Source organism: Tubulanus polymorphus, chromosome 1 (assembly GCF_964204645.1).
Source record: "Tubulanus polymorphus chromosome 1, tnTubPoly1.2, whole genome shotgun sequence".
Lineage (NCBI taxonomy): Eukaryota > Metazoa > Nemertea > Palaeonemertea > Tubulaniformes > Tubulanidae > Tubulanus > Tubulanus polymorphus.
This window is the reverse complement of record NC_134025.1, coordinates 23,741,314-23,766,126: the sequence shown is the minus strand read 5'-3', so window position 1 is coordinate 23,766,126 and position 24,813 is coordinate 23,741,314. Positions and strand designations below refer to the sequence as shown.

The 24,813-nt window shown below is 36.8% G+C and overlaps 1 protein-coding gene across 1 annotated transcript; it reads left to right on the top strand.

Annotated features, from left to right (window-relative positions):
- The first annotated feature begins 657 nt into the window (after nt 1–657).
- Nucleotides 658–24,605, top strand: LOC141915340 (ubiquitin carboxyl-terminal hydrolase 34-like). Its single transcript, XM_074806867.1, has 78 exons — nt 658–782; nt 1,552–1,639; nt 1,858–2,209; nt 2,294–2,344; nt 2,424–2,573; nt 2,668–2,735; nt 2,819–3,011; nt 3,180–3,265; nt 3,336–3,414; nt 3,507–3,599; nt 3,684–3,809; nt 3,924–4,059; nt 4,268–4,362; nt 6,635–6,834; nt 6,936–7,030; nt 7,676–7,806; nt 7,970–8,097; nt 8,178–8,267; nt 8,356–8,457; nt 8,544–8,626; nt 8,717–8,871; nt 8,956–9,072; nt 9,184–9,283; nt 9,393–9,451; nt 9,598–9,822; nt 10,149–10,397; nt 10,475–10,672; nt 10,758–10,886; nt 10,975–11,106; nt 11,212–11,301; nt 12,041–12,127; nt 12,214–12,387; nt 12,495–12,571; nt 12,714–12,754; nt 12,849–12,973; nt 13,251–13,412; nt 13,572–13,700; nt 13,790–13,966; nt 14,066–14,249; nt 14,341–14,510; nt 14,587–14,649; nt 14,727–14,873; nt 14,982–15,038; nt 15,126–15,203; nt 15,334–15,428; nt 15,542–15,711; nt 15,972–16,155; nt 16,267–16,345; nt 16,437–16,616; nt 16,790–16,854; nt 16,964–17,093; nt 17,199–17,264; nt 17,358–17,521; nt 17,611–17,695; nt 17,791–17,952; nt 18,087–18,272; nt 18,369–18,473; nt 18,556–18,606; nt 18,688–18,940; nt 19,073–19,164; nt 19,249–19,330; nt 19,415–19,500; nt 19,588–19,671; nt 19,748–19,854; nt 19,988–20,165; nt 20,250–20,407; nt 20,547–20,625; nt 20,720–20,846; nt 20,934–21,047; nt 21,138–21,239; nt 21,319–21,443; nt 21,526–21,649; nt 21,763–21,842; nt 21,940–22,077; nt 22,220–22,357; nt 22,515–22,674; nt 22,829–23,010; nt 23,107–24,605. Exons 1-78 carry the CDS (start codon nt 740–742, stop codon nt 23,224–23,226), a joined length of 9,765 nt encoding a protein of 3,254 aa, XP_074662968.1. The 5' UTR covers nt 658–739; the 3' UTR covers nt 23,227–24,605.
- The last annotated feature ends 208 nt before the right edge of the window (nt 24,606–24,813 follow it).

Here is a 24,813-nt window from a genome sequence, read left to right as displayed (position 1 = left end):
TCGACATTGTAGCCCACAAATCCCACGACTACAGCCGCAGGAAATGTTATATACACAGCGTATGTGCGCATAAATCCCATCACAATGGGCCACATATTAAAAATCTAAAGAAACAAAAGTTAGAATTTTAAATAACCGATCCGTTTTCTTCAATTTCTAGACTACTGACCTTACACACTACACCACGTCCACGTTCAAGTTCAAGTTCGTCACGCTTTAACTGACTGACAATTAACAATTGGCCTCATCATAAGTCAGACTTTGCTATATTATAAACCACATCATATAATATGAGGAGGTACTGGGCCTACGCTGTCACTCACCTAAATTTGTTCTGGTGTATAAATAAAACAGTTAGTAGTATTCGCATTTTATCATCTAGTGGCAGCCATTTTGAATCACGGGTTTTGCGACTAGAATTTGAATTGAATTGTTCCTTCTCGCCCAACCTCCTGCTTTCACTCTCTTCAAATCTTTTACGAAACACGTTGAATATCAGAATTATCTACTCTATCATCAAATTAAGTATTTCATCGTTTTTCAACAGAGATTTTATCAAAATTATATATATTCGCCATCGGTTCTTTGCGATACTTAGGAATTTTGTGATCCATGCAACAACATGGCGGTCATTTCCGCATCGATTCTGCAGTGATTCTTTATTAAATAAACCACCCGGTAAAGAAATAATCGTCTTCGCGTGGGATCTTTAACATGTTAGTTCTAACAAGGCTTTGAAATGTGTGACGTTTGTACAGACCTACTGAATCTCTTGGATTCGCGTAAGTACTGCAATTTTCATTTTCATTCACTTTCAAAATTCTATTTCCAGACTTCGTTCCGTGATTTTCCTCAGCTAGACCTCTCCTGTTATTATTCCAAATAAACAGAAATTTCGTATTAAATTTCCTACAATCTCATGTCCAGCTTTGTTCACATGAAGCAATTTGATTTGATATTGGTAGCGGCCAGCACGCTCGTTTAATTAGTTAGGCCTACCCCAATGATGGTAGTGGTTTGTTGAAAATATCCGATTGTTAATGTTAAACAAAAAACCACAGACAGATTACTGATGACCATATGCATCCATAAAGTGTGGTGGAAATTTGAGTGAAATCACCAGTTTTTACTGAACTGTACTGAATGCGATCATGAGTGGCTTAGAATGGGACCAGTAAATGCTTAGCTTTTGGTTGAGTAACTTGTAACAACAAACAACCAACAGTGAGATACTAGGCCTAGGCAAGTTGTAGTCGTAGAATAGGATGCAGTCATTAGAAATGATTTACAGTCTATAAACAAAATGAGTAATGAAAATGCGCAGGTACCCACTGTTGTGGTTATAATGAGAGACCTTATCCTTGATGGGCCAAAATTATCAAACTGAGAAGCTGAACCTATGTCGCTGAATTCTCCTACATAAGAGTGCTAGTAGAGTATGGATGGAGGAGTAAAAAGCCTAGATATTTCATTTCTCACATCTGTAGTAACGCTGTAAGGATTGAGGATTTCATGTTTTCACTTTACATACATTTTGTTGTTTTCTTGCAGATGAGGAGAAAATTCAAGGCGATGGATTACATTTATCGGAGGGTGAAATAATCACCGTTCTTATATACGCACAAGCCTGGTCACAGAGGTAAGCATTTCGATGAGCTTGCAGCTAGCTATCCCATCATGGATGGCATGGCGATATGGCATACTTTGTTGACAATTTTGCATCAAATTGACTTTGAAAAATGCTTCTTAATTTTTCAAGTGACATTCATTTAGGCCTAGATAAATTAAATGAAAATTGTTACCATTATGTGTACCTAATTGCATCCGCCTCACAAAGCTTGATATCTTGCCTTTCAGACAGTGCATGTGTTGTTTTCGCGAAGTTAAAAACTTCGAGAGGCTCAATGATATCGTTCAGGTTATACTGAGCATGTCAATAAAGACTATTGAAACGATTCCGATCGAACAGAAAAAGTTCCTCGAAAAAGAAAACAACTCGGAGAAGGAGAAAGCGGAACAAAAATCGAACGAATCTGGTGAGAATGAAAAAACCAAGTCGGAAGATGAACAAAAGGAGGAAAAAGACGGCGCGGATGATGGAGATTATATTTGGACGATTGACGAGAAAGATAAATTATTACAATTCGTGTCGAAGTTATTTTTAATGAACTTTCCCCTGTATATGGCTTATAAACATATGGTACACGAGGTGAGTGTCAAAATCGATTTGTTTCCTCGCTGCACATTTTGCCGTTTCGTTCTAATACAACGATTTTCTTTTCTTCAAATTCAGGAAATAAATCCCCAGGAAGCGAATGCTTTGGGAAATTATTGCGAAGTTGCTGTAAGTAAATTTTAATCGGAAATCTATCTGTACTGCGTAGTTTTGAAATTAATCTGAATAACATGATCATGTTTTCTAGGATACTGAAGTTCCATTATATTTATTGCGAAATGTCTGTTTTTTCTGTGATACCAATGGCATTCAAGCCATTGCGACATGCTTCGATAATGGTGATCCCGCAACCCTGCCGTTCTTTGTGGCTCACACACTTATCACCATAATCGCAAATGTAAGTAATTCACATATCTTAGATAACTTAATCAATTGGCAAAGATTTTTTAGTGAAAACTCATATAAATTGTGAATGTTCTTTATGTTTTTAGTTGAGGATGTGGATGAACATACCAACTATAATGCAATGCATTGTTCCATTGCGATCTCATATCATCAGGTACATTTCACATTGACGTGAATAATCAGTTATTCAACTGATTGTTTTCAGGTTGTTTCTTTATGTTTTATTTGTATTTTCAGATACATGTGTAAACTATCAGACAAAGATTTGAGGATGGCTGGACTTCGTAACATGACTGATTTACTATGGGCAGCAGTAAAGGAGCCATTGGACAGTCAGGTCACCTTCGATCATGAAGTACTCGATTTGGCGTTTAAATATTTTACTTGTAGCACATTGACAATCAGACTTGCTGGTGTCAGTCAAATGAATGTGAGTTGCATATTTAGTTAGCAAAACGCTTTGAATAATCACTGTAGTGATAGGCCTTCAGTGATCTTGCGGGTATTATTCCATTGTAATTTCGCTGTGGTCTTTTACTGGCTCTGTTGCAGCTTTCCAACCCATCTATATATGTGAATATTGTATGTATTCTTTCAGAATCAAATAAATATATACAATGAAAATTGTAACAATGAAAGTACGAATGATGCTGAAAGGTACGTATTATTCAAATTCAGTACCTGGTGAATTAGAGATGCCGAATATTTTTTGGTAAAAATAATGCACAAAGAACTATTATTTCTACTGTTACAGTATTGGCAATAAGATTGCCAATTGGTTGATAGACAATAAACTGGTTGAACATATATTTGGACCGAATCTGCATGTTGAGGTGAGTTTCATTGTAGAGAGCTGTTGTTCTCAATATACCAGTTATCTATACCGGGTACTCTTCAAATGTTCTTTCTTCTGCTTCTCATTCAGATAATAAAACAGTGTCAAATGATTTTGAATTTTCTGGCGGTGGAAAGTAGAATCATCAATGAACATATTGATTGTATTTGGGCTGCTGCGCAGGTAGTTTATGTGAATAAATCGATATTGATTATGATGTGAAACCTTTAATAGTGTTATATTTATGCTTGTTTAACTTACTTTCAGTTGAAACATTGCAGCAAGCAAGTCCATGATATACTGATGACATTGATAAAAAATCTAGATATTGAACGTGTCCAGCATCTTCTAAAACTAGTTTCATCGCTGGAAATTTCCTCTCACACAGAACAGGTATGGCAATTGATATTTCCTATATTAAAATCATCCAAATATCTCCATTTCATTTAAGATTATGAAAAAGAATCGGTTTGAAATAAAGAATTTTACATTGGCTGATACTTTCAGACTCTGTATTTAGCGTATGCTTTGATCAAGAGGATCTGGATGTCGGCTGGTGGCCCGTGTCCTCATGTGGCTCAACAGCCCCATCAATCTCCACAATATTCAGGAGCTGTGAAGGAGCATGAAGAATTTACAAAAGGTAAAGCTCGTAACGTGTTCTATGATTCCGGTGAATTTCAAGTTCAAGATGTTGAATTTTGAAAAATCAGACTGAAATTTCACCAATTGGGCATGCTGTCCTTGGACTCCTAGTAGTTTCATTTTGTTTGCGGTTACTGGTATTTTTCAACAATCTTTTCTTGGAATCTTGTAACGTGATTACCGTTATATTCTGTTGGCTTATTCAGGTATACAAGAAGGTGTCAAAGACAGTCCCAGTAACAAGTCTGATGTCGATGTGCGTAAGAGGAAACATGATGACGACGAAGATGATGATGACGAGGTATAAATTTCTGGGCGCATTAACCCACTATTGTATCGCATAGTTTAGAGTCCTTACTACTTCCATCCCGTTGCTCACATTCTAATTCAGTCTTCAATCTCTTGAATATTCATATATATATATATACACACACACGTATATGTTTATATAACAGTCATACACTTCACTACATGTACCAGACTTGTAAAGGATGACAAATGGTTTTTGCGATGAACTGACATATGTAGTAAGAAGAAGCAGAATTTATTGGTTGAGAAAACACTGGTGCGGTCTACCATAGCTCCCCGGTATTCACCAGATCCTAGTTCCACAATTCTCAGTTGAAATTCAATTCTTAGAATAGATGGGATTAAGCCATCAATAGCGAGTGGTGGCCAATTTCTACTATATGGCCAAATTTAAGTCACTAATTTAGGACTGCGAGCTGATATTCAAGTGAACAGGGTTGCCAATGACCTCGAAAAAATCAGGGGAGACTCAGAGGTAATTTGACAAATTTTACTAAAGACTTTGAGAACTCTGGGGAATTTTGATGATATGCTATTGACCACGTGTTTCTTTATCAGTACGGTATTCACTGATAAATGAATGAATTGTAACATTTTAATTCTAGAAATTCCTCTGATTCAGGGAATTTTGTGTAATCACAGCGGGACTTGTAAATGGATGGAAAGTGGCCACCCTGGTGAATACAAACAATTTTGTGGGGTGTACATATACTTCATAAAAGTTCTGTTCTTTGACAGTTTAGGCTGTAACGGCGAGAGTGTATGCACAGATTAGAGTGACGTAGTACAGTGTACGTAGATGACCAATAGATAAAAAAACGTGACAATGTAATACTAGTAGTAACAGACCGAATTTACACTTGTACGTGATGAACGGGTGTTTTATCGGTGTATGTTTTTGTCTTAATGTATCAAATTGTTTTTGAATGCTAGAATGGGGTGAATGCATTGATGGAGGTGTACGAACGACACTGACAGTTTATGCCTGTAGACTTCGAAATCACTAGATTTCTAGCTCAGCTAGCTAAGCTGCTAAAAGAAGATTATCCTTGAATTCAATAAGCATATATGTCTCATGAATGAATGTTCGCGTACATGAATGTGGTATTTTTGCAACTGGTTTATGATCAATCGACCGCCTTCGTGAAGTCGGTGATAATTTCGTTGGGAGTTTTTATGAATGTGGCTTGTGTATTCTGCTTTATTTTAGGCGAAAGTTCCGGAAGATGGTTCGTCGTCGTGCGAAAAGAAAAAGTGCCTTCACCGCCACGAAGGCGAGGATTGGGATAACAGTAGCATATGCGCCAATAGTGATCTCAGCAACATCAGCGACGACAGTTTGCCGTCGGATATCTCGGAAGGCGAACGGTGTTACCATCGCTTGCAGAAACGAAAGGAGCAGCAAGAAAAGGGTAATCAAAAATGTGCCGTAACGATCGAAGTGTCGGACTGTGAGTCAGAAGATGCTGAAGATACAGCGCTTACCGAACATCATCACCGCCATGGTTGTTCTCATCGTCATAAATTACATCATCATCATCACAAACGCGTAATCGTACAAGAGGATGACGACGACGATTTGGAAGAAGACGAAGAGGAAATGGATTCGGAACAGGAGGAGATCTTGCGCGAAATGGAGATGGTGCACGCGTTTCACGCCAAAAACGGCAAGATAAAGACATGTCGACAGTTTCAACGCGTGGTACCGAGGAAAGGCCGTCTCGGCGAAGCTCCGAGGATTGTCATTCGACCCGTCAGACCGGTGAAAGTTGTCAAACTGGTGAAAGGTACAGGCGTCGGCGAAGCTCACGTCTCGGGAGATACGATGAAAGATAGCAGCGTATCAGAGGATCTCGGCAGCGAAGAAGCAAGTGTGAGTGCTACGGGGGCTGATCGAGCAGCTCTGCTCCTTCTACATCCGAAGGTTAGCCGTAATGTTTACTTCAGTGTCGTTTCCATGTCACATGGAGTACTGCTGGCTACATGTAGTGTAATGACTGACTGTGCTTGCTCTAAATCTGATAACAAGAACAAATGCAGCACAAATCGATGCTATGTCTTAGCTTCTGCTGCTGGAAATATTGCTTTTCAAATTTTCCTCAATTTCATTCATCAAACTAGGGCTTGCTACGAAGCTAAAAATTGCGAACTGCTTTTTGTAACTGCATGATTATCAATGAGAATCAGTTTTCAATGACGATGTGATATCATTTTTATTGTCATTTTGGAATTATTGCGATTAAACGTTTGTATGGCCGCTGTAGGAATCCGAGGAGGGTAGTTTATTGGAGGAAGAAGAGGATGAAGAAGAAGGAGAAATCCGAAAAACAAAAGAAGAAGGCCGCCAAGGCAGCTCGCCAACGACTTCGCAAGAATTTGTTGGGAGTAATGTGGAAACAGAAGTCTATGATTGTGGCAATTACTTGCAGCAATTTCAAACTCATCGACATCGACATTTGCAGGGGTATGTGTCATTATTAACCATTTGAATTCAATGCTTTTCAATATATGGGTTTACATTAATCTTAACATGCTAATGTTTTTTTAAACCTTTTGCATTTCCAGAGACTTCATGGAAGATATTTTAAGTCCAGATGACGGCAGTTGTAACAGCTCTCATATCAGTAATAAATCGGAGAAAAACATGGCCGATTTTGAAGGTGAAGATGTGATGAGTGATGAGGAGGTAGCACACATCCATGGCAATTCTTGTGTGCCACCGCACATGAGAGCTCATGCACAATTTCGGTCACACGTACAACAACAGTTGGTAAACATTGCCTCAATGTACCACGCTCATGGCCAGGTTCCCCATGGTAAGATGTTATGTGCCTCTCTTGTATATGTATTCTTTTTTGGACATTTTTTTTGAGTGCGAAATTTAAATTTTTCAATTCTTACTTTACTTATTGACATTCAATCTGACAATTCAAGATTTCCTTGCATGGCATTTTCATCGATTTATTTGATTTATACTTTGAGGAATTCCTGGCTGAAGAAACTGTTTTAGAGTGTGCCCTACAGTTTTCTTCTGTAAGATAAACGAACACATTTGGCCAATTCACCTAGTTTTCACTTAACTCATTTACTTTTCATGTGTACATTGAATAGAACTGTTTTTTGTGTGTGACCGTCCTGTACAAAAATTGTGCTGCTTGTTCTCCATTATTCACCCGATTTTCATTGAGACAAATTGAATATCTCACTTTAAACAAGCCTGGGCTTAACCGGATTGAGATAAAACCATCTCCACATTAGCTTCATATTTCTACGAGTCATTCATTGATAGAATTTATTTGTTATAGGTATAATACATCACCACAACAATGAAGATGATGAAGATGACGAGGAACACATTTGTTCAAGTTTCAGTTATGAAGATGTCTGTAAAACAGGACATACACTGCTGTGGGATTTAGTACAAGAAGACGCTGCTGTAAGTGATGTTTTTTAGGGGGGGGGGAGAAATTTGAACGTTTTCTTTGTCATATGATTTCTCACTATAATCGGATTTCAGTATTGTCCAGTAGTTAGCTTTCTGTTGAATTCTCTGAAATAGTTGTTCATGCTTACAAGGTTTCAAACCTTTCTATTTCTAGTGTCATCTTCCGGAAGGTTTAGATGCTGAAGCGGAGAAGGCACTATTTTCTCTGGTCTGCTATTCCACAGACCGTCGAATCCGCATGAAATTCATTGGTGCTTGTATCGATAACTTAGCCAATAACACGTTAGTGGTTTCCGAAGACAACGAAGATTATTTTTGTTATCATTTGCCATATAGGTTACTTGATTCTTTCTTCGTTACAGATCTGTAGTTGTGTCATTAAGATTTCTCCCAAAGTTGTTAGGATCATTTCAGCAATACAGATCTGGTACTGAGCCATATAACATTCTCATGTAAGTACTTCTTATGGAAATAATTGCTATGAAACTCCTGTCTTCATGATCTATTCATTTACTGGTTTATTTTACTGTATGTATTCAGATGGGCTGAAAATAAGTTGAACATGATGAAGCATTTCTTCAATAACCTCATACACTTCTCAGATAGTGTAAAAGAAGGCAGTCGACCTCCAGCTCATAGTCTGTAAGTTTCTTTTCCTGAATACTCAATGGTAAAATTCTATACAAAGTTTGAACTTCAGGACATTTATGACTGTTTTGTTTTTGTAGTTACACATTTCGTGATGAAGTACAGGTGCGATTGCAATTTCTTACCGGTGTTTTTTCATCCCTTGGATCACCAGATACTTTCCGTAAGTGAATTAGGCGTTTTCGAATAATCGGGAACTGTTGACTGATGCTTAATCGAAAGGGACTAATGCGCAATCATTTTGTGTACATAGGTTTAAGTCTTGAACAAGTGGATACACTGTGGTCTTGTCTAGTCATTAATCCAGCTAGTACTGATGAGTGCCTGAGTTGGTTTCTATCGCAGGCCAAAAGCAAGGATCATCATGCTTTGGGCCTTGGCGCATTTAAACACATATTTCTTCAAAAGGTTTGTCATCATCTTAGGTTATTTGAGAGCTGTTTTATTCCTATCGTAGAACTCATCTTATCATACGCTGTTCTCTTTACCTAGATGCCACAGTTGCAGCCTGAAAATATTAGCATGATCGGACTGAATTTGTTTCAACAATTGTGTCACCTCGCTCGTCTTGCAAATAACTCATTTGATAATCCACTGCCTGAAGATGAGGTAATTTTCCGATTAAAGATATTTCTAGAGGGGTGGACTGCTTGTATTGTTTCCTTCATGTTTCGATGTGTTGAAGACGTTGTATTAATCATTTTCTTGCCGGTGTTTCAGATAAGCGGTATGGATCAGTTATGGGGTATCGCGTTGAAAGCTCACAACACTGATGTTAGCATGTCTGCCATACAGTATTTGAACAATTACTATATAATGTGTACGTTTCTAAATGAATATTTTACCGACTCAACTGTATCTTAAGGGAGAAAATGTCCTATGAGGATTTTTTTTCTTGTGCAGATAAAAAAGATTTCTACTATTTTCAGATGACAAAGTCACAATTGGTAAAGAAGAAGAATTCATTCAAAGATGTATGGAAAGCTTAGTAAGTTATTTTCAATTGTAGTTCACTAATATGTTTTATTGGCTACCGAAAAAATAGGCAATGTTGTCATAGCTTAAACAGGCGTACTGTAAAATGAATGAGGCATATTTTTAGTTTGAAGAAATGTAATTATACTTCTAACAAAGGTTGATTGTTTATTCTTCCAGCGGCCGGAGTCGAGTCTTCTTGTGATACAGCGTGCGCTGATCCTGTTAAAGAACCATTTAGAAAGTTTTCGCCGCCGATATGCTTTTCACCTGCGCATATGGCAACTTGACAATCAAGGGATTATCAGCCATCAAAAACTGTTACAAGATCGACAAAGTTCAATGCTACGGGTTGTTTTACAACCAGCTGGTCTCGCTGAAAAAGTAAGAACTTAAAACATATCAAACATTTTTTAGCCCACTCGGGACTTTTTATTGGGTTACTGCATTTCCTTTTTGTATTGTCCATCCATCTGTCTCTAGAGAGAATCAAGTTTTCTTGGAAAGTTTTCAACGTGTTTTGATGTATTTGGTTTCTGTACCTATGTATCTACGTTAGATGCATCCTGCAGCACTTGAAAAGCTTGAACTCATGAATTGGTTTTACATAAATTTTCATGCAGCTTATGTTTAATAATGGATTTTTTTTTTCAAACTGGGGCGATACATTACGTATTAATGGATTTCTGTTTGTTTCGATTTTTTTTAAGCAATCAACAATTGAAATGTTGTCGTCGGATTTAGTAGCAGAATTACGAGCGGAAGTCACTCGATGGTGGGAGTCTTTACAAAAACAGCAGAAAACCGAGAAGCAAACACCAACAACAGGCTCAATTTTGACGCCTATTCTGGGTTCAATGTTGGGAGATGGACCTGTGAGAATGATCACATTAGGCCAGGAGTTAACCGTCGACATGGATGAGAAATCACTGTTAGAAATACAGTTCAAAGACCGTCAAGTAAGTAGTCGATGATTCTTGTATCTTTCAATAGTCTGATATGTGAATGTCTGTTAAATTTTTTTTCATCTTTGCAGCTGGTTTTCATATCAGTCGGAGTCAGTCGACACCCGCGTAAACAAGACGGATCGACACCAGCCTCCTATCAACCAGCTCCGAAACGTGAACAAATTCCCATGATGATTCTACTACAAGAGCAATACTTCGAACATTTATTTAACTTGTTACAAGAGCTTAGCAGTTTACACTGCCCCAACCCTGAAATAAGCAATAACGTAAGAGTTTTACCCTAAAGTTTTGTTCGTACGAATGATGATTAATATACCATAGTAAATAACTAATTTTTCGCTGATTGAACAGGATAATCAAGAGTCCTACACAGTTGAATCAAAAGCTCGCTTGCTATCACATAAGGTGTGGGAGTTACTGATGTTATTACCTACTAGTCATAGTATGCTTCATGGATTCAAAAGCATCATGGATATGAAGGTAAATTACATGCACTTACATATTCTTGCTTAACTCTTGTATTGGTTAAACAATTGGTTACTGATAACATTTTTCTGTCTCGTCAAAGGATACTCAGAAATCCGAGAGCAATTTGAGGTGGGACAAATTACTCAACTGCCACAGTCCGCACAAGCTCATGTATTCGCTACAGATTGTGGAATCGATATCAAGACCACCAAAACACAAGTGGAGGAAGCGGGTACGTTTTAGCAAGTTGTTTTGTCCTTCTAGGTCGAACCACATCTTACACAAGTACAATTACAATATTGATATAGTAACGTGGACACTAATTGTTATTTTCTAGGGACATTCCGGTGGAGGGGATTATCTGCCGAGCTCAGATTCAGAAGACACATCTGATTCAGAAAGCAATGAGGAATCGTGGAGCAAAAAGGTAACGTTCTCTGTAAAGAGTATATATGAATGATTATAGAAAGTGAAAATGGAAATGAAAATGAAAATGTGCAGACTGGGCTCAAATCATGCAACCAGTCATGATAATCCTGAAAACTTAAAAAGGAGACTTGGTACTGATAACCTTGCAGAGAAATGCAAAAATTCTAACAATTATCAATTTCATTATTCAATTGAACTATTTGGTAGTATTTGTTGCCTAACCACAATTATTATGACTATTAGTTGTTAATTATTATTAACCGTTGTTGGAAGGTCGCCCTGCCATCTATTGGTAATGTAGAGAATCATGTGTACAGAAAATATGAAGATATTATGTTGAAATTGGCATTTACTGGTTTAGACTTAGATCAGTAATGATTGTTATTCGTTATATCTGTAACCCCATTTGATTATTCTTATTTGATTACATTAATTTCTTTCATTTTATAAGTCATTTGTTCAACCTGGTTCTTTCGGACACCGTTTGATTTTGATCATAATGTTAAGATAAAACCTATTTGATCCTTGTAATCTTTGGATCTAGCATTGCCTAGAATTCTATCAACATTTTCTTTTTGCCTCCTTGATTAATGGTGGTCATCTTTGATGTCACCCTTTACAATCAGGAAATCTGATAAATCGATATGAGCTCTACATCAAGGGTGCCTTAGTCCTTGCCTGTGAATTAATGCTAGATGCTTTGATGAGGCTCATTTGCTTAAAACTGTCTGTTGTAGTTTGTTGCTGTTGGAGGGTTATGGCACATGTTTCACATTTTTTTGTCCGGGTGTTTACAATCTAAAGAAGGAGAGACGTGGAATGAAGTATGTAGCCTCTATCTTACAATTGATGCTTTACAATCATGGCGAGACTACTATGGTAGAACATTTATGACTTTTTATTTAAACAGTGGAATCAGGAATGTTTGGGCTATCTACTTCGTTTAATTAGTCAGTTCTCGATCAGTCAGGATGATCTCGAAGCTGTCAGCGACGACGTATTTGACCAGTATGATACGCCACGCAAAAAGATGAAAAAACAAAAAAGCAACAATGAAAAAATTCTTATACCTAGGCTGAATGAGGTACATAAGAAAATCAAAAGAATATCATAGTTTCATGAAATTTAGTCTATATTGAAATAGTTATTTATGATTTGATATATAAATTGTATATGTATTTAAATATGTAGACAATTTTATCAATGATGGAAGTTGATGCTGTGATGAAGATACTCACAACGATACTTCACGATGCTGCCGTTCCTAGGTCAGTTGATATGACGTCTTATTTTTTCTACGTCAAACATCTAACGGGTTTCTATGCCTCGAAGGTGAAATATGGATTGAAAAACACATTTCGTATAATATGATGTCTATTTTTGATGATTTTTTTGTCTGAATATTTTCAGTGACAAAAATCAATTGCATTCGTCTTTCGCTAGAGCAGAAGGTGCGTTCTTGTATTTTCAGTCAACTGATATATTTAGTTAACGTATTTTGTATGTGCATGGTTTATATATATACGAGATGTATTCTTATTTCAGTCGTGCACTATGCTTTGTCATTTCTGGTGTCTTGGGCGTACTCATGTGAAGACGTGCACCCGGTGTTGTGTTCTCCGGATCGACTTGGATTCTGGTTGAAGCGATTGACGTTAGATGCCCCAGAGGTGAGAGTTTCCGATATTCACGGATTACCCATAGTTTGATAGTGAAAGACGGCCACCCCTGTCATTTTTCCATCCACCCCGCTTAAAATTTTCCACACCAGCTCTAAACGAGTTGATGTCGATGTTCTATCAATGCTGATGATTATTTTATAAAGAAGTGAGCTAGTGTGACAGATAGGGCTAGATTGCACCAAAATTACCATAAGCCTAATTTTCGGGCGGCGACCAAAAGCTTTGCGTCTTAGCAATTAACGTCGTTCATTATTTTGACTTTAAGCCACATGTCCGCAGAGAAGCGTGTATGGGTTTGTACCGCTTGTGTCATGGACAAACAGTCGATGGATCGAAGAAAGGATATTGTTTTTTGCTGCCTTTATTATCGAGTTTGCTCACATTTCTCGATTACGCTAAGAAAATGAAACCACTCAAAACTGCAGACGTAAGTTACATTTAAAATACAGAACAGTAGAATTGGAAAGTCCGATTTTAACTAACAAATTTAAGTCAAATTTATCGTATAGCTGTGGAATTACTCTCTGGAAGAAAAAAATACATGTATTGTACATTTGAATGCATTAACTTGACTTTTCTGCTCTAGTTTCATTTGGAAGATGGTAAAGACTGTCCAAAAGAACCTTATGGGGCTGGATGTAGGGATTACTTTTGGTTGGTTTGTCGATTGGTGGAAAGTATCACTAAAGAAGATGCTGTGAAGAGCTGGGAAGAGGTAACTGTCCTACATTTCAGAAAAGTGCATAATGTATGATCTCGTGAAGTTCATCAGAATCAGACGATGATATTCTTTTCATTTTGTAGTCTGGTCTGGTTGATTTGAATAGTTTAGCTAGTCACATGGCTAATGCCGTCGTCAACAAAGATTACCTGGAACCGCGCATCAACACGTTCGAAGATGATGCACTGATCGGGCTGTTACAGCTAGGGACTTCAATCATGAAACACAGCCCACCTTTTAAATCTTCAGTTGAAGGACGGGTAATAGCGAAATAGAGAATATTACTTCAATTTGTTCATGTTGGGTCAGGTTTAGTGAATGATCAATGCACAATTTGTGAATGTCGTTTTCATATTCAGGAATTTATGGCGGAGATATTCTGGTGCTTATTTTCCTTGCCGTCTGTCAACAAGCGTCATCTACCGAAATGTAAGTCAGATGCATCACGTTCGGCGACGTATGATCTGCTGATTGAACTGGTGAAAGGTTCATACGATAACTACGTTCAACTTCATCAAATGGTGCTAGCTCAACATTCAAAAGGTAGAATATGTTGATAGGAAATCTCGGTTATGCTCATTAGGATCTTGACTGTTCAACGTTGTGAAAATCTTAGAACATAATCTATTTGTAGATGCTCACTCTGTCTATCCATGGGATCATTGGCCTCATGATGATGGGCGTTCAAATTGTGGATATGTCGGCCTTACAAATCTCGGTGCTACATGCTATATGGCCACATGTATGCAACATTTGTATATGATACCTCAAGCAAGAGAAAGTGTTCTTCAGGCTACTGTTACTGTAAGTGTTGTTCGATATTGAAAAAAGCTGAATGACTTCCTGCGGTCTTCATGTCAAATTTGCAATTTATTTCTAGAATGATTGCGGAAAGTATGAAGGAACCTTGACTGAGCTGAAGAAGATGTTTGCATACCTACTGGTAAGCATATGTTCACTCTATAAATCTTACATCATATTTGTTGATGCTTTCACTATTAAATACATTTGGATTTCTAGGAAAGCGAAAGAAAAGCCTACAATCCTCGTGGGTTTTGTAAAGTTTATACAATGGACAAGCAACCATTGAATACTGGTGAACAGAAAGATATGACAGAATTCTTTACCGACCTCATCAGCAAATTGGAAGAAATGTCACCTGAACTAGTAAGAGTGATACACCAAAATATAAATTTTCATTCTACATGTATTGTATTCAAAGTCATGACACTCTTGGTGACATACTGTGAAAAATTGTTGTTTTTTTTTTTTTAGAAAGATGTAGTGAAGACTTTGTTCGGTGGCGTACTCTCAAATAATGTTGTTTCATTGGTAAGGCAAAATCTCACGAGAGATCCATAGGATTAATTCTGAAATTAAAACAGATTTATTATTGAAAATTTTATTTTCTATTTGTAGGACTGTCCACATGTGAGTAGAACGCTTGAAGAATTCTATACCGTTCGTTGTCAGGTTGCTGATATGAAGAATCTCTATGTAAGTTCATAAGATATAATTCTATATGTAATTTACATCCGGTGCTATTTATTCTGTTTTACTGATTAAATGACTCCGATAGATTATGCCGATAGATTATGTAATGAAAGAAAATTATTTCTATCTACAGGAATCGCTTGATGAAGTTACTGTGAAGGACACTTTAGAAGGAGATAATATGTATACGTGTTCAAAATGTCAGAAGAAAGTTAGAGCTGAAAAAAGGTAAAATTTACTTGACATGTGCTATTCTCTGAAGGATAGGAAAAAAGCGTATTTTGTAGGGCACACCCAATATACCCCAGAAGTGATACATTAATATTCTTAATTTGTTTCAGAGCATGCTTCAAATCGTTGCCGAAGATTCTGTGTTTCAACACAATGCGCTACACATTTAATATGGTGACCATGATGAAGGAGAAAGTGAACACTCATTTCAGTTTCCCGTTGCGATTGTCTATGGAAGACTACATGGAGCACAATCTTATCCGATCGGATAAAATCCGCGGTAAATTGATGTCTTGGAAGAAATATTCCTTGAATTGATTTTCGTTGACAACTGAGAATATGAAAAAAATGGTTAAAATTCAGTAATCTCTGTGAATGTAGCGAAATAGATTAAGCCTCTATGAATCCATGAAATAACATGTTTATTATTAGCTTCTAGCCCTTGGTGGGCGTACAGGGCTCTTTGAACTGCAAAGACACTGTTTATTGAAATATAAGAAGTAAAATGAAATTTCCTGAATTGAGAATGATTTTTTCTAGCCGATGATGAGGAAGAAGACAATGAAAAGAAATTGGAAGGCGTCCAGCAAAAAGATCCGAACGAGGAGAGCTATGAGTACGAGTTGACTGGTGTAACGGTTCACACAGGAACGGCGGATGGCGGCCACTATTACAGCTTTATCAGAGATCGACTTAATCAATCGGAAAATGGCCAGGATAAATGGCAAGTTACATAAATGAGTTACAAAGTGATATATCTGTGAAAGTGAATTGGAAAAAATGGGAAATTTGAAAAAAGAATGTCACAAGAATTTTGATTTCTTATATATTCTAGGTTCTTGTTCAATGATGCCGAAGTGAAATCATTTGATCCCGGACAAATTGCTGGCGAATGTTTTGGTGGAGAGATGACTGTAAGTGTTTAAGTGTAATAGTGATGGAAAACAGAAATATAAACTACCGGTAATCACTGCAACAACGTATTCTAATTGTTATCATTTTCAGAGTAAAACCTATGATTCGGTGACAGACAAATTTATGGATTTTTCATTTGAAAAGACCAACAGTGCCTATATGTTGTTTTACGAGCGCATTCCGAAAAACAAAGACATGGAAGCTGTGGAACCTAGCTGCGAGGAACAAGTGAAAAAGTTTAATTTTGAGCTTTCAAAAGAATTAGCAGATGTAAGTAAAAAATCTATTAATTCTTCCTAAAATATAATTTTGTTTTAGAGAGAAACTTACAGGAAATATTTGTGAACTCTCTTGTGTGCTACTGTGGTATATATAGGTTTTGCCTGTCATCATATTCTTCTGAACCATCGATATTGTATAACAAAATATTTCTTTGTTTCTAGTGGATATGGCAAGACAACATGCAGTTTCTTCAGGATAAGAATATATTTGAACACACATATTTTGGGTAGGTTCAGAGATGAACTATCCGGAACTTAATGCTTTTCAACAAATATGAGAAAAAATTAAAGAATTTCCTTTGCGTTGCTTGATATTGACTTGAATATATTATCCAGGTTTATGTGGCAGATGTGTGGTTACATACCCACAACTCTGCCTAGAGATGATGGCCACCAAGTTCCATTATTGGCAGCAAAACTTAGCGCATCATTCGTACTAGAGACGCTTATTCATGCAAAAGAAAAGGTAGTAATCGCTCTACATATCTTCAGCCTTTGAATTCATGTGGAATTAATGAAATGAATACATCCATTAAAAGCAATTCTAAAATTTCACTTGTCCATGTTTCAGCCGACCATGCTACAGTGGATTGAACTTCTCACAAAACAATTCAACTCATGTCCGGCAGCTTGTGAGGTACATTACATCCAAACAAAAACTATGGAAATAACAGATATAGACGTCATTGAATGTACTTAATTTCTATTCCATTCGTCCAAATTTTTGCAGTGGTTTTTAGACCATATGGCTAACGATGACTGGTGGCCGCAACAGATATTGATAAAGTGTCCGAATCAAGTCGTTCGTCAAATGTTTCACAGACTCATAATTCATGTTATCACTCAACTGAAACCAGCACATGTTGCTTTCTACTTACAACCACTATTTGAAAGGTTTATTTTAGTGTTTTCACTCTAATTTCTGTATTTTGTTTTATGCAATGGTATTTGAGGTAAAAACGTGCCTAATTTTCATTCCTTAGGGAGGATGAAGTGGATCGAACTTTGTGTAATGAAATCGAAAAACAATCATGTGTGACGCGTTTCATCAAGAAAATGCTGTCCATTGTAAGTTCAACCTTGCCAACTGTTACCACATTATGACAATTGTTTATTTGAGAGCGGAATTTTCGGTGTTCATCGCGCATTGTATTATTTTGTAGACCCAACATGGTGTGAAGCCACACAGTAAATATCTCAGCGAATACTTTGCTTTCTTCCTCGATTTTGCAAAAATGGGCAGCGAAGAATGCATCTTTCTCATACAGATCAACACCATTTCAACATTCATCAATTTCTATATGGGCCACAAAGGTCAAGACTACGTAAGTGAACTTAACACACTATTAGACCACCATGGTGATGATGAATAAACCTTAACCCTTACGCTTTGAAGTCGACCTCGAGATACACTAGGCCTATTGAAAAAACCTGTTCATATTAATTCAATCCTGTGTAGGTTGAAATTATTTCTGATGATGAAGAGGAAGATGACGATGTTATCGTAGTAACCGAGGATAAATTTCGACCTACGTCTCTGGAGAAGATGATTACGTTGATCTCGATTCTCGTTGAAGAAACACGGGTTGATGGGCGTGAAGTAAGGTTGTCCGATAAAGATCTTAATACTCTAGTTGGCGGCAAAGTAAGTGCAATTTCAATCTGAATACATTCTTCATTTATTCTTGGAAAACATCACAAGATGTCAGAATTGGTTTGATGGTCGATTAATTTGTTTCAGGGGTTTCCGTTCCTGTTCAATCAAATACGAGATAATGTTAATCTGCGACAGACATGCAACCTGATATTTAGTATATGCCGCTGGAATGACAGAGCTGCCCTTACAGTAAGTTAGAATTGATCCTGATGAAAACTGAAATCTCAATCAAAGTATGTTGTTTATTCAAGGAATAATCAATTCTTTTCAGGTTGTTCAAATGATTTTCAGTGCAATAACTTCGGCAAAGCTTAACCAAGAGGTATGTTCAAAACGCGAAACTAGCTTGTGCTGCTCTGGACTGCTATGTTCATTTTTAAGATTTTTCTACATCCGTTTTCAGCAAAGTCAACCATTTTTCAAGGTGCTATCAATGTTAGTAGAATTCATCGGAGGACCGCCTGGTATGCCAAATTTTACCAGATACGTGCTACTCAAATTCTGGGAGGTTGTGGAGTATTGCCCGCAGCCCTGTCTGGAGTGGCTTTCTGCTCAGGTGACCAGAAATAAGATAATACACAGCTGGGTAATGCAACATCTTGAACATTGGGTTGAACTCTACCTAATCGGTCACAACAACCCTCGAGTCCGAAATGGTAAGTACCGGGATTCAAATATTTAAGACTCTGCCAAAATATCAATTCCATACAATTACGTTCAGTAAAATTTCTATCGAGATTGGTGTCAGACACTGCTATGAATTGAATTTGTTCTGTTTTTATTTTCAGCTGCTGCCTATTTGTTAGTTTCGTTAATTCCTAGTCCTGGTTTCCGGCAAGCTTTTCGTTCCAGTAGACATCTGTTGAGTCCTTTGAAAGAGGTGAGTGTTTTTTCCACTCTTCCTGAATAATGGTTACGAAGTACTAGTGCACTTTAACATGCCTTTCCTTACCTCTTATTCCAGATGAATCAGGAGGCTGTTGATGTACTTCATGCCATTTATGAACATTTACTGAGGCTATTGAACAGAGCTCGCCATTTTGTTGGTAGGTCAATGTTCTCTTTGTTTATTCGACTTTCATGATATAACTTTTCTGTACTATCTTCGAATATTGGAAATTTTCCTGCAGATGCAGCTACTCATGGGACAAATAAGTTAACTTCGTACTTTGCACTAATGACATATTGTCTTCTGTCAAGAGCTGAAAAACTAATGGTGAGTTGCCATAGCTTTGGTTAGTTCATTTAAATGCAAGACTATTTCAAACATTTAAAAAGAATCGGTTTGTTCTATATTCCACAGTTCTCGCAGTATTTCATGGACTTGTGGCAGCTATTTCAGCCAAAACTCACTGAACCTCCTATTTCAATGCATCACAACAAGCAGGTATGTAGAAATATTGGCCAAGATGAATGCTCAAGTTTAGGGTTATGCTATAGTTATACAATCTTAACTTTTTCAGGCATTGTTGATATTCTGGCATCAAGTATGTGTTGATTGTCCTGAGAATGTTCAACTCATTGTGTCCAATGCTCATGTGACAAAGAATATTGCATTTAATTACATTTTGTAAGTATTGGAAAGATTTGAATAAGAATTCCTTGGAAAGGTTTCCTGGCTATTGTAAAACGTGTAGATGAATGTATCTGTTGCGTAGAAAGTCGAAATGTAATGATTATAAACCATCTTGATTTTCCTACAGAGCTGATCATGATGATCAAGAAGTTGTGATATTTAACCGATGTATGTTGCCGGCCTATTACGGTATATTGCGTATGTGCTGTCAACAGTCGAGGTCATTCACTCGTCAACTGGCTCATCATCAGAACATACAGTGGGCATTCAAAAATATCACTCCATATCCAGCACAGTACACAGCTGTAAGTAGTAAACTTAGCTGTATTACAAATTTCGTCTAGAAGTATTTCTGTTTCGTATCAATCACATGTGTTTTTCCCTCGCAGGCTGTTGAAGAGTTGTTTAAGATGATGAAATTAATGGTGCTTCGTTATCCCGACACTAGCGATGAAGAGTTAAAATCGATCAATCATTTCAAGCGAAATACTCTGCTTTTGTATCTGCAAAATTTAGACGCGCGCTCGAACTGGCAAACACTAATCCCGTGAGTACAAATAGATAATCCGTGATCCTTTCGAGAAACGCATTATCATTTATATATGGACAAGTTTACTTAATGAAATTGAAAATAATTTCATACTGGTAGTAGCTAGAATTACATGGTTTTTGGCACTTTTTAATAGGGCCTTGAAGACGTTAGTTGAAAATGGTGATGATCGAATGCTGTTAATGTATAATAATGGTTTATTGATGATCACTGAGGTATGAAGGTTACTTTGCATGTATAGATGATGTTCCTGATTGGATGATTGTTGTTGAATTACATTGAAAACTGTATATCGGTGTGTTTTTCTAGGCATTCTGTACATTACACATGATGTTTCATGAAGCCACTGCCTGCCACGTTACCGGTGATATCGTAGAGTTACTTAGTATATTCCCGCCGGTCATTAAAATGGCTCGATTGTTTGCCGAAAAGAAAGGTAAATCAGCATGCCTCGGAAAGCGTATATTTAAAATGAGTTTCAAAGAATCTTGTGTAATAATGTATATATTACGTCCGTTTATAGTGGGAGAAGCCAAACAGTGCCTCAGTAACTGGAAAGAAAAAATGGAACTTATTCGTAAATTATTAACTCTACTGAATTCATACACTCCGCCTGAAGTGCGAGAAGCTTCACTGAGTAAGTTTCAAAGTTTTAATCGGAAAATAAACATAGCCATTCTATCTAACATCCGCTGGCATTGATTTTGTGTACGTTAATTCATTGCAGACGTGCTGAGAGAAATGGTGCTAACATTCCAGAATGATGCTATACAAGTTATCCTGCCGATTGTGATATCTGCTCATGTTCAGTTCCAGAACAATACCCCATGTAAGTTTCGCTGTAGAGATTGTTTCAATTCATCTTCAGTTGAAGTCCATATTCATGACCAGCAATCTTCCTATTTCAGTTGCTCCTGGACCTTATTTCCCAAGGAGAGGACAAAAGGCTATCGGTGGTCTAAAATCCAATATTCGTCCACCGAGGCCTCAATTCCAAATGCTGCTACACAGTAGTTTGTTAGAATCAGCTAAGGTAATTGTTGATCCTGAGAAACATAGAATATGAGGTTTATTTGTACCTAGAAAAAGCTAACTTTTTGCACATGTATCTATAGGGTATTGACAAAACATATGACAACGCATTGTGCGAGTTCTTTTATCCGTATCATCAATTTGTTGATCTCATGTGTCGCGTTGCGGTTAATCAACAGAATCTCATGGAACAGCTTATCAATCTAAGTAAGTGGTATACCACAGATTTGAGAGTTTTCCACTCTGTGATATTTTAAAAAATCTCAAAGGCTACTCATGTATTTATGCATTCCTCTTTATTCTATGTTTGCTACTTCTAGGTGCTATGGTTGCATACGAAGGTGTACCATTGCATTCTCCATATTTCGCTAAGCTCTGGTATGAAATATACCATTTAGAAGTAAGTGTCAGTCCTACTCTCATCAATAATTGCCCTTTCAGCCCTTTTAACGGTCTCCAATGGTGAATGATATGTTGGTCACACTTGTATTTTGTAGCACGTCGATAAGAATTGCGTGGACATTTTATGTAAAAGCAGTTCATTCATCGATTACGTGGAATCCATTCTGCTCGATGAACGCCAAAGTTTGAATAACCAATTCATCTTTCAATTCTTCACAAATTATTTCCCAAGGGTAAGGAACTGATCTCATTCTGCCAGTACCTGTATTTGAATAAGTCATATATAGAGAGAATTTGTTAATAAAAGTAATCTACTATCGTTTATTGATTTCTGTGTCTTGAAATAGTTAATACTTAAACATCGTTCTGTTACAGGTGCACCAGCAAGTACTCAATGATAATGGGCAAGCGTTGATGGATAACATAATTCAGTCAATTACGATTGAGAAACTGTCTCTCGAGAACACACAATGCGATGATGATATTCTGGAAATCACCCAGAAAATTAATGGCGTAAGTTCAATAGTTTCTTCCCTGATACTTGTAACTAAAGAAGTGTTTCATTGCCACAAGGCTTGTTTAAACACCTTCTTTCTTCCTGAAGTGTTGGGTGAAATATATTCATACATTTTCATAGTCCCTGTACAACGATGGCTTCCTCATATTTCAGGATTTGCGGGCGTTAAGATTGATCTTCTCCGTGCAACCACCGAAAGAGATGGATTCCAAATTGAATGAAGCTCTCTCAGTTATACTGGGCATCTGTAAGCAGTTTCAAGAACGCAAACATAAAGAAAAAACTGCTCAGCTCGAAGTTGCTGCCCAGACAGGTAACTTAGATTTAATTCGACATGTATTTGATAATGAATCAGGATATATATATATATATATATATATATATATATATATATATATATATATATATATATATATATATATATATATATATATATATATATATATAATGCGCTTATTCATTTGAAGCAGATGAAACACCCGCCAAGAAAAGGAAAATGAGCATTGATGAAAATAAGGATGATGAAAAGGTAGAGGATGAAAAGGAGACCATAGAGAGACGACTTGATCGCGATTCTCCAATTCCCGGAACTAGCAGTCAAAAATGTGAAATCGAAAATCCTGACAGTGAAACTGAGGATGATGCAAAGGTATGTACCAGTTTATATTTCCATTGATCTTATTTTCATCATCCAAAAAATATCAATTGCTGGTACATCAATTGATTTATCGTTATTTCTTTCCAGAAAGGGAAAATGGACCTTAAGAAACTTATTCCTAAGGAAAAACCGAACTCCGTTGATGTCGTTGCGAAACATATCGAATCGTTATTCGAGATGGTCAACAAACAAAAACCAAGCACATAGTGCTTGCATACTGGATAAAGCATGGATATTTTGTTTTTCCTTTGCACTGTGGACTGTTATGATTGATAATGTCAGCGTCTTACACAGACTATTCTGGCTTAGAATGATTGGATAATGCGCGAGTTGACAGGATGTTCTGTTAGTCCTCATTGGAAAAAGCGTTGTGGACTCTAATAATCACAGTTAGCAAGAAATGTCAGTGTCTTAAAACAGATTTTTCTACCATCACGTTTTGTAAATACCGATGATAGATTTCAATCGACATGTGAATTGCGATCATAAAACTAATTGAATTGCATTGTTGTGATAATTTTAGTTGCATCTTAAAAAATCAATTTACTGTTGCTATTGGCGCTCACGTTTGAATGAGTTGAAAAAAACTTAGTTGCTATTTTTGTACATATGTAACACATTTGCGACATGTTTAGGGGTCATTCATTTGTTATGTATGTATGTGGGTGAGGTGTGTGTCAAGGAGGGTTAAGAATTAATGAAGCCTCTATCAACACATGTAAATTGTTTCATGTCTTGTGTGTGGTCATTGTGTTTGAATTTGCGTGTTTTTGTAGATATGAATATTACTGCCAGTCTTCGCTTTTGGTGAGTGTATAATGTACTTTTTTTACCCACATAAATGTGTGAGTTTTATATTACCTATGCAAGAAATAACAACAGCATTTATCAACCATTAATTTCCTACTATGGCGGAGACCAATATTTTAGATAATGAAGTTTACGTGTGTAGTTGCTAATTAGAGAATTTCTCTAACTGATGGGTAAACAATAAACAGCAGTATAGGTTTACCTAATCATATGCTAATGATTAGTGTACTGAATACACTGCTGTGTCTCTATCAATGCCTCTAAATATTTTTGAATACATCCGCTCATGCCATTGATTTAGTGAATGTTGGTATAATTATCAGAGCTTATGAATCGGTTAAGGTCTGATGAATTTATTTATCATACCTGGTTCGAAATTAATAAATTTGTCATCGACGTGTTGAATATATCAGGGATTAAGCAGTAGCATTATTGGTATGATTTTAATATCTATAAGGCTTTAAATAACTTCTTGGGATATATGTATAACAAACAGTGCATAATGTGTAATCGAATTTGAAGCATTTGGGAATGAAATTAAGTAATTTTTTTGGTGTTAATAAGATTCAATCAGAAAAATGAGAAGTTGAATATTTTTATGTAATTTAGGTTCTTTTCTGTGTGTGCATGTTTATCGAGTATGTTGTGGTTTGGTAAATTGTTAAGACATGTTTCGTGTGTACAGGAATGTGCGAGATGAGGTGCACACCTCCCTCGTGTGTAAAGAATGGTACCACTTGTATATATACAAATAGTATGAATGTCGAAATTGAAACTGGTTTTTTTTATAAAACATTAAAAAATCTGAAATCAATTCAGTTGCATTTCGATTTATTTTCCTCGAGGAAAGGCTTCACTATTCATCAACTCGTATGAGTGAAGTTTGAAGATTGGAACCTCATAGCCTCACCGACTGCCTAAATTCATTACGTTGTCATTATTCAACATTTCAAAAAATCTAACTACCGTCTCGCAGGTTGGGAG

Bases quoted from the DNA above. Each gene is read 5' to 3' on its own strand.
- LOC141915340 (XM_074806867.1), top strand. From the start codon at position 740: ATGTGTGACGTTTGTACAGACCTACTGAATCTCTTGGATTCGC. The intron at 13,413-13,571 runs GTAAGTTACATT...TTTCTGCTCTAG, and splicing joins AACCACTCAAAACTGCAGAC to TTTCATTTGGAAGATGGTAA. The intron at 18,607-18,687 runs GTATGTTCAAAA...ATCCGTTTTCAG, and splicing joins CGGCAAAGCTTAACCAAGAG to CAAAGTCAACCATTTTTCAA.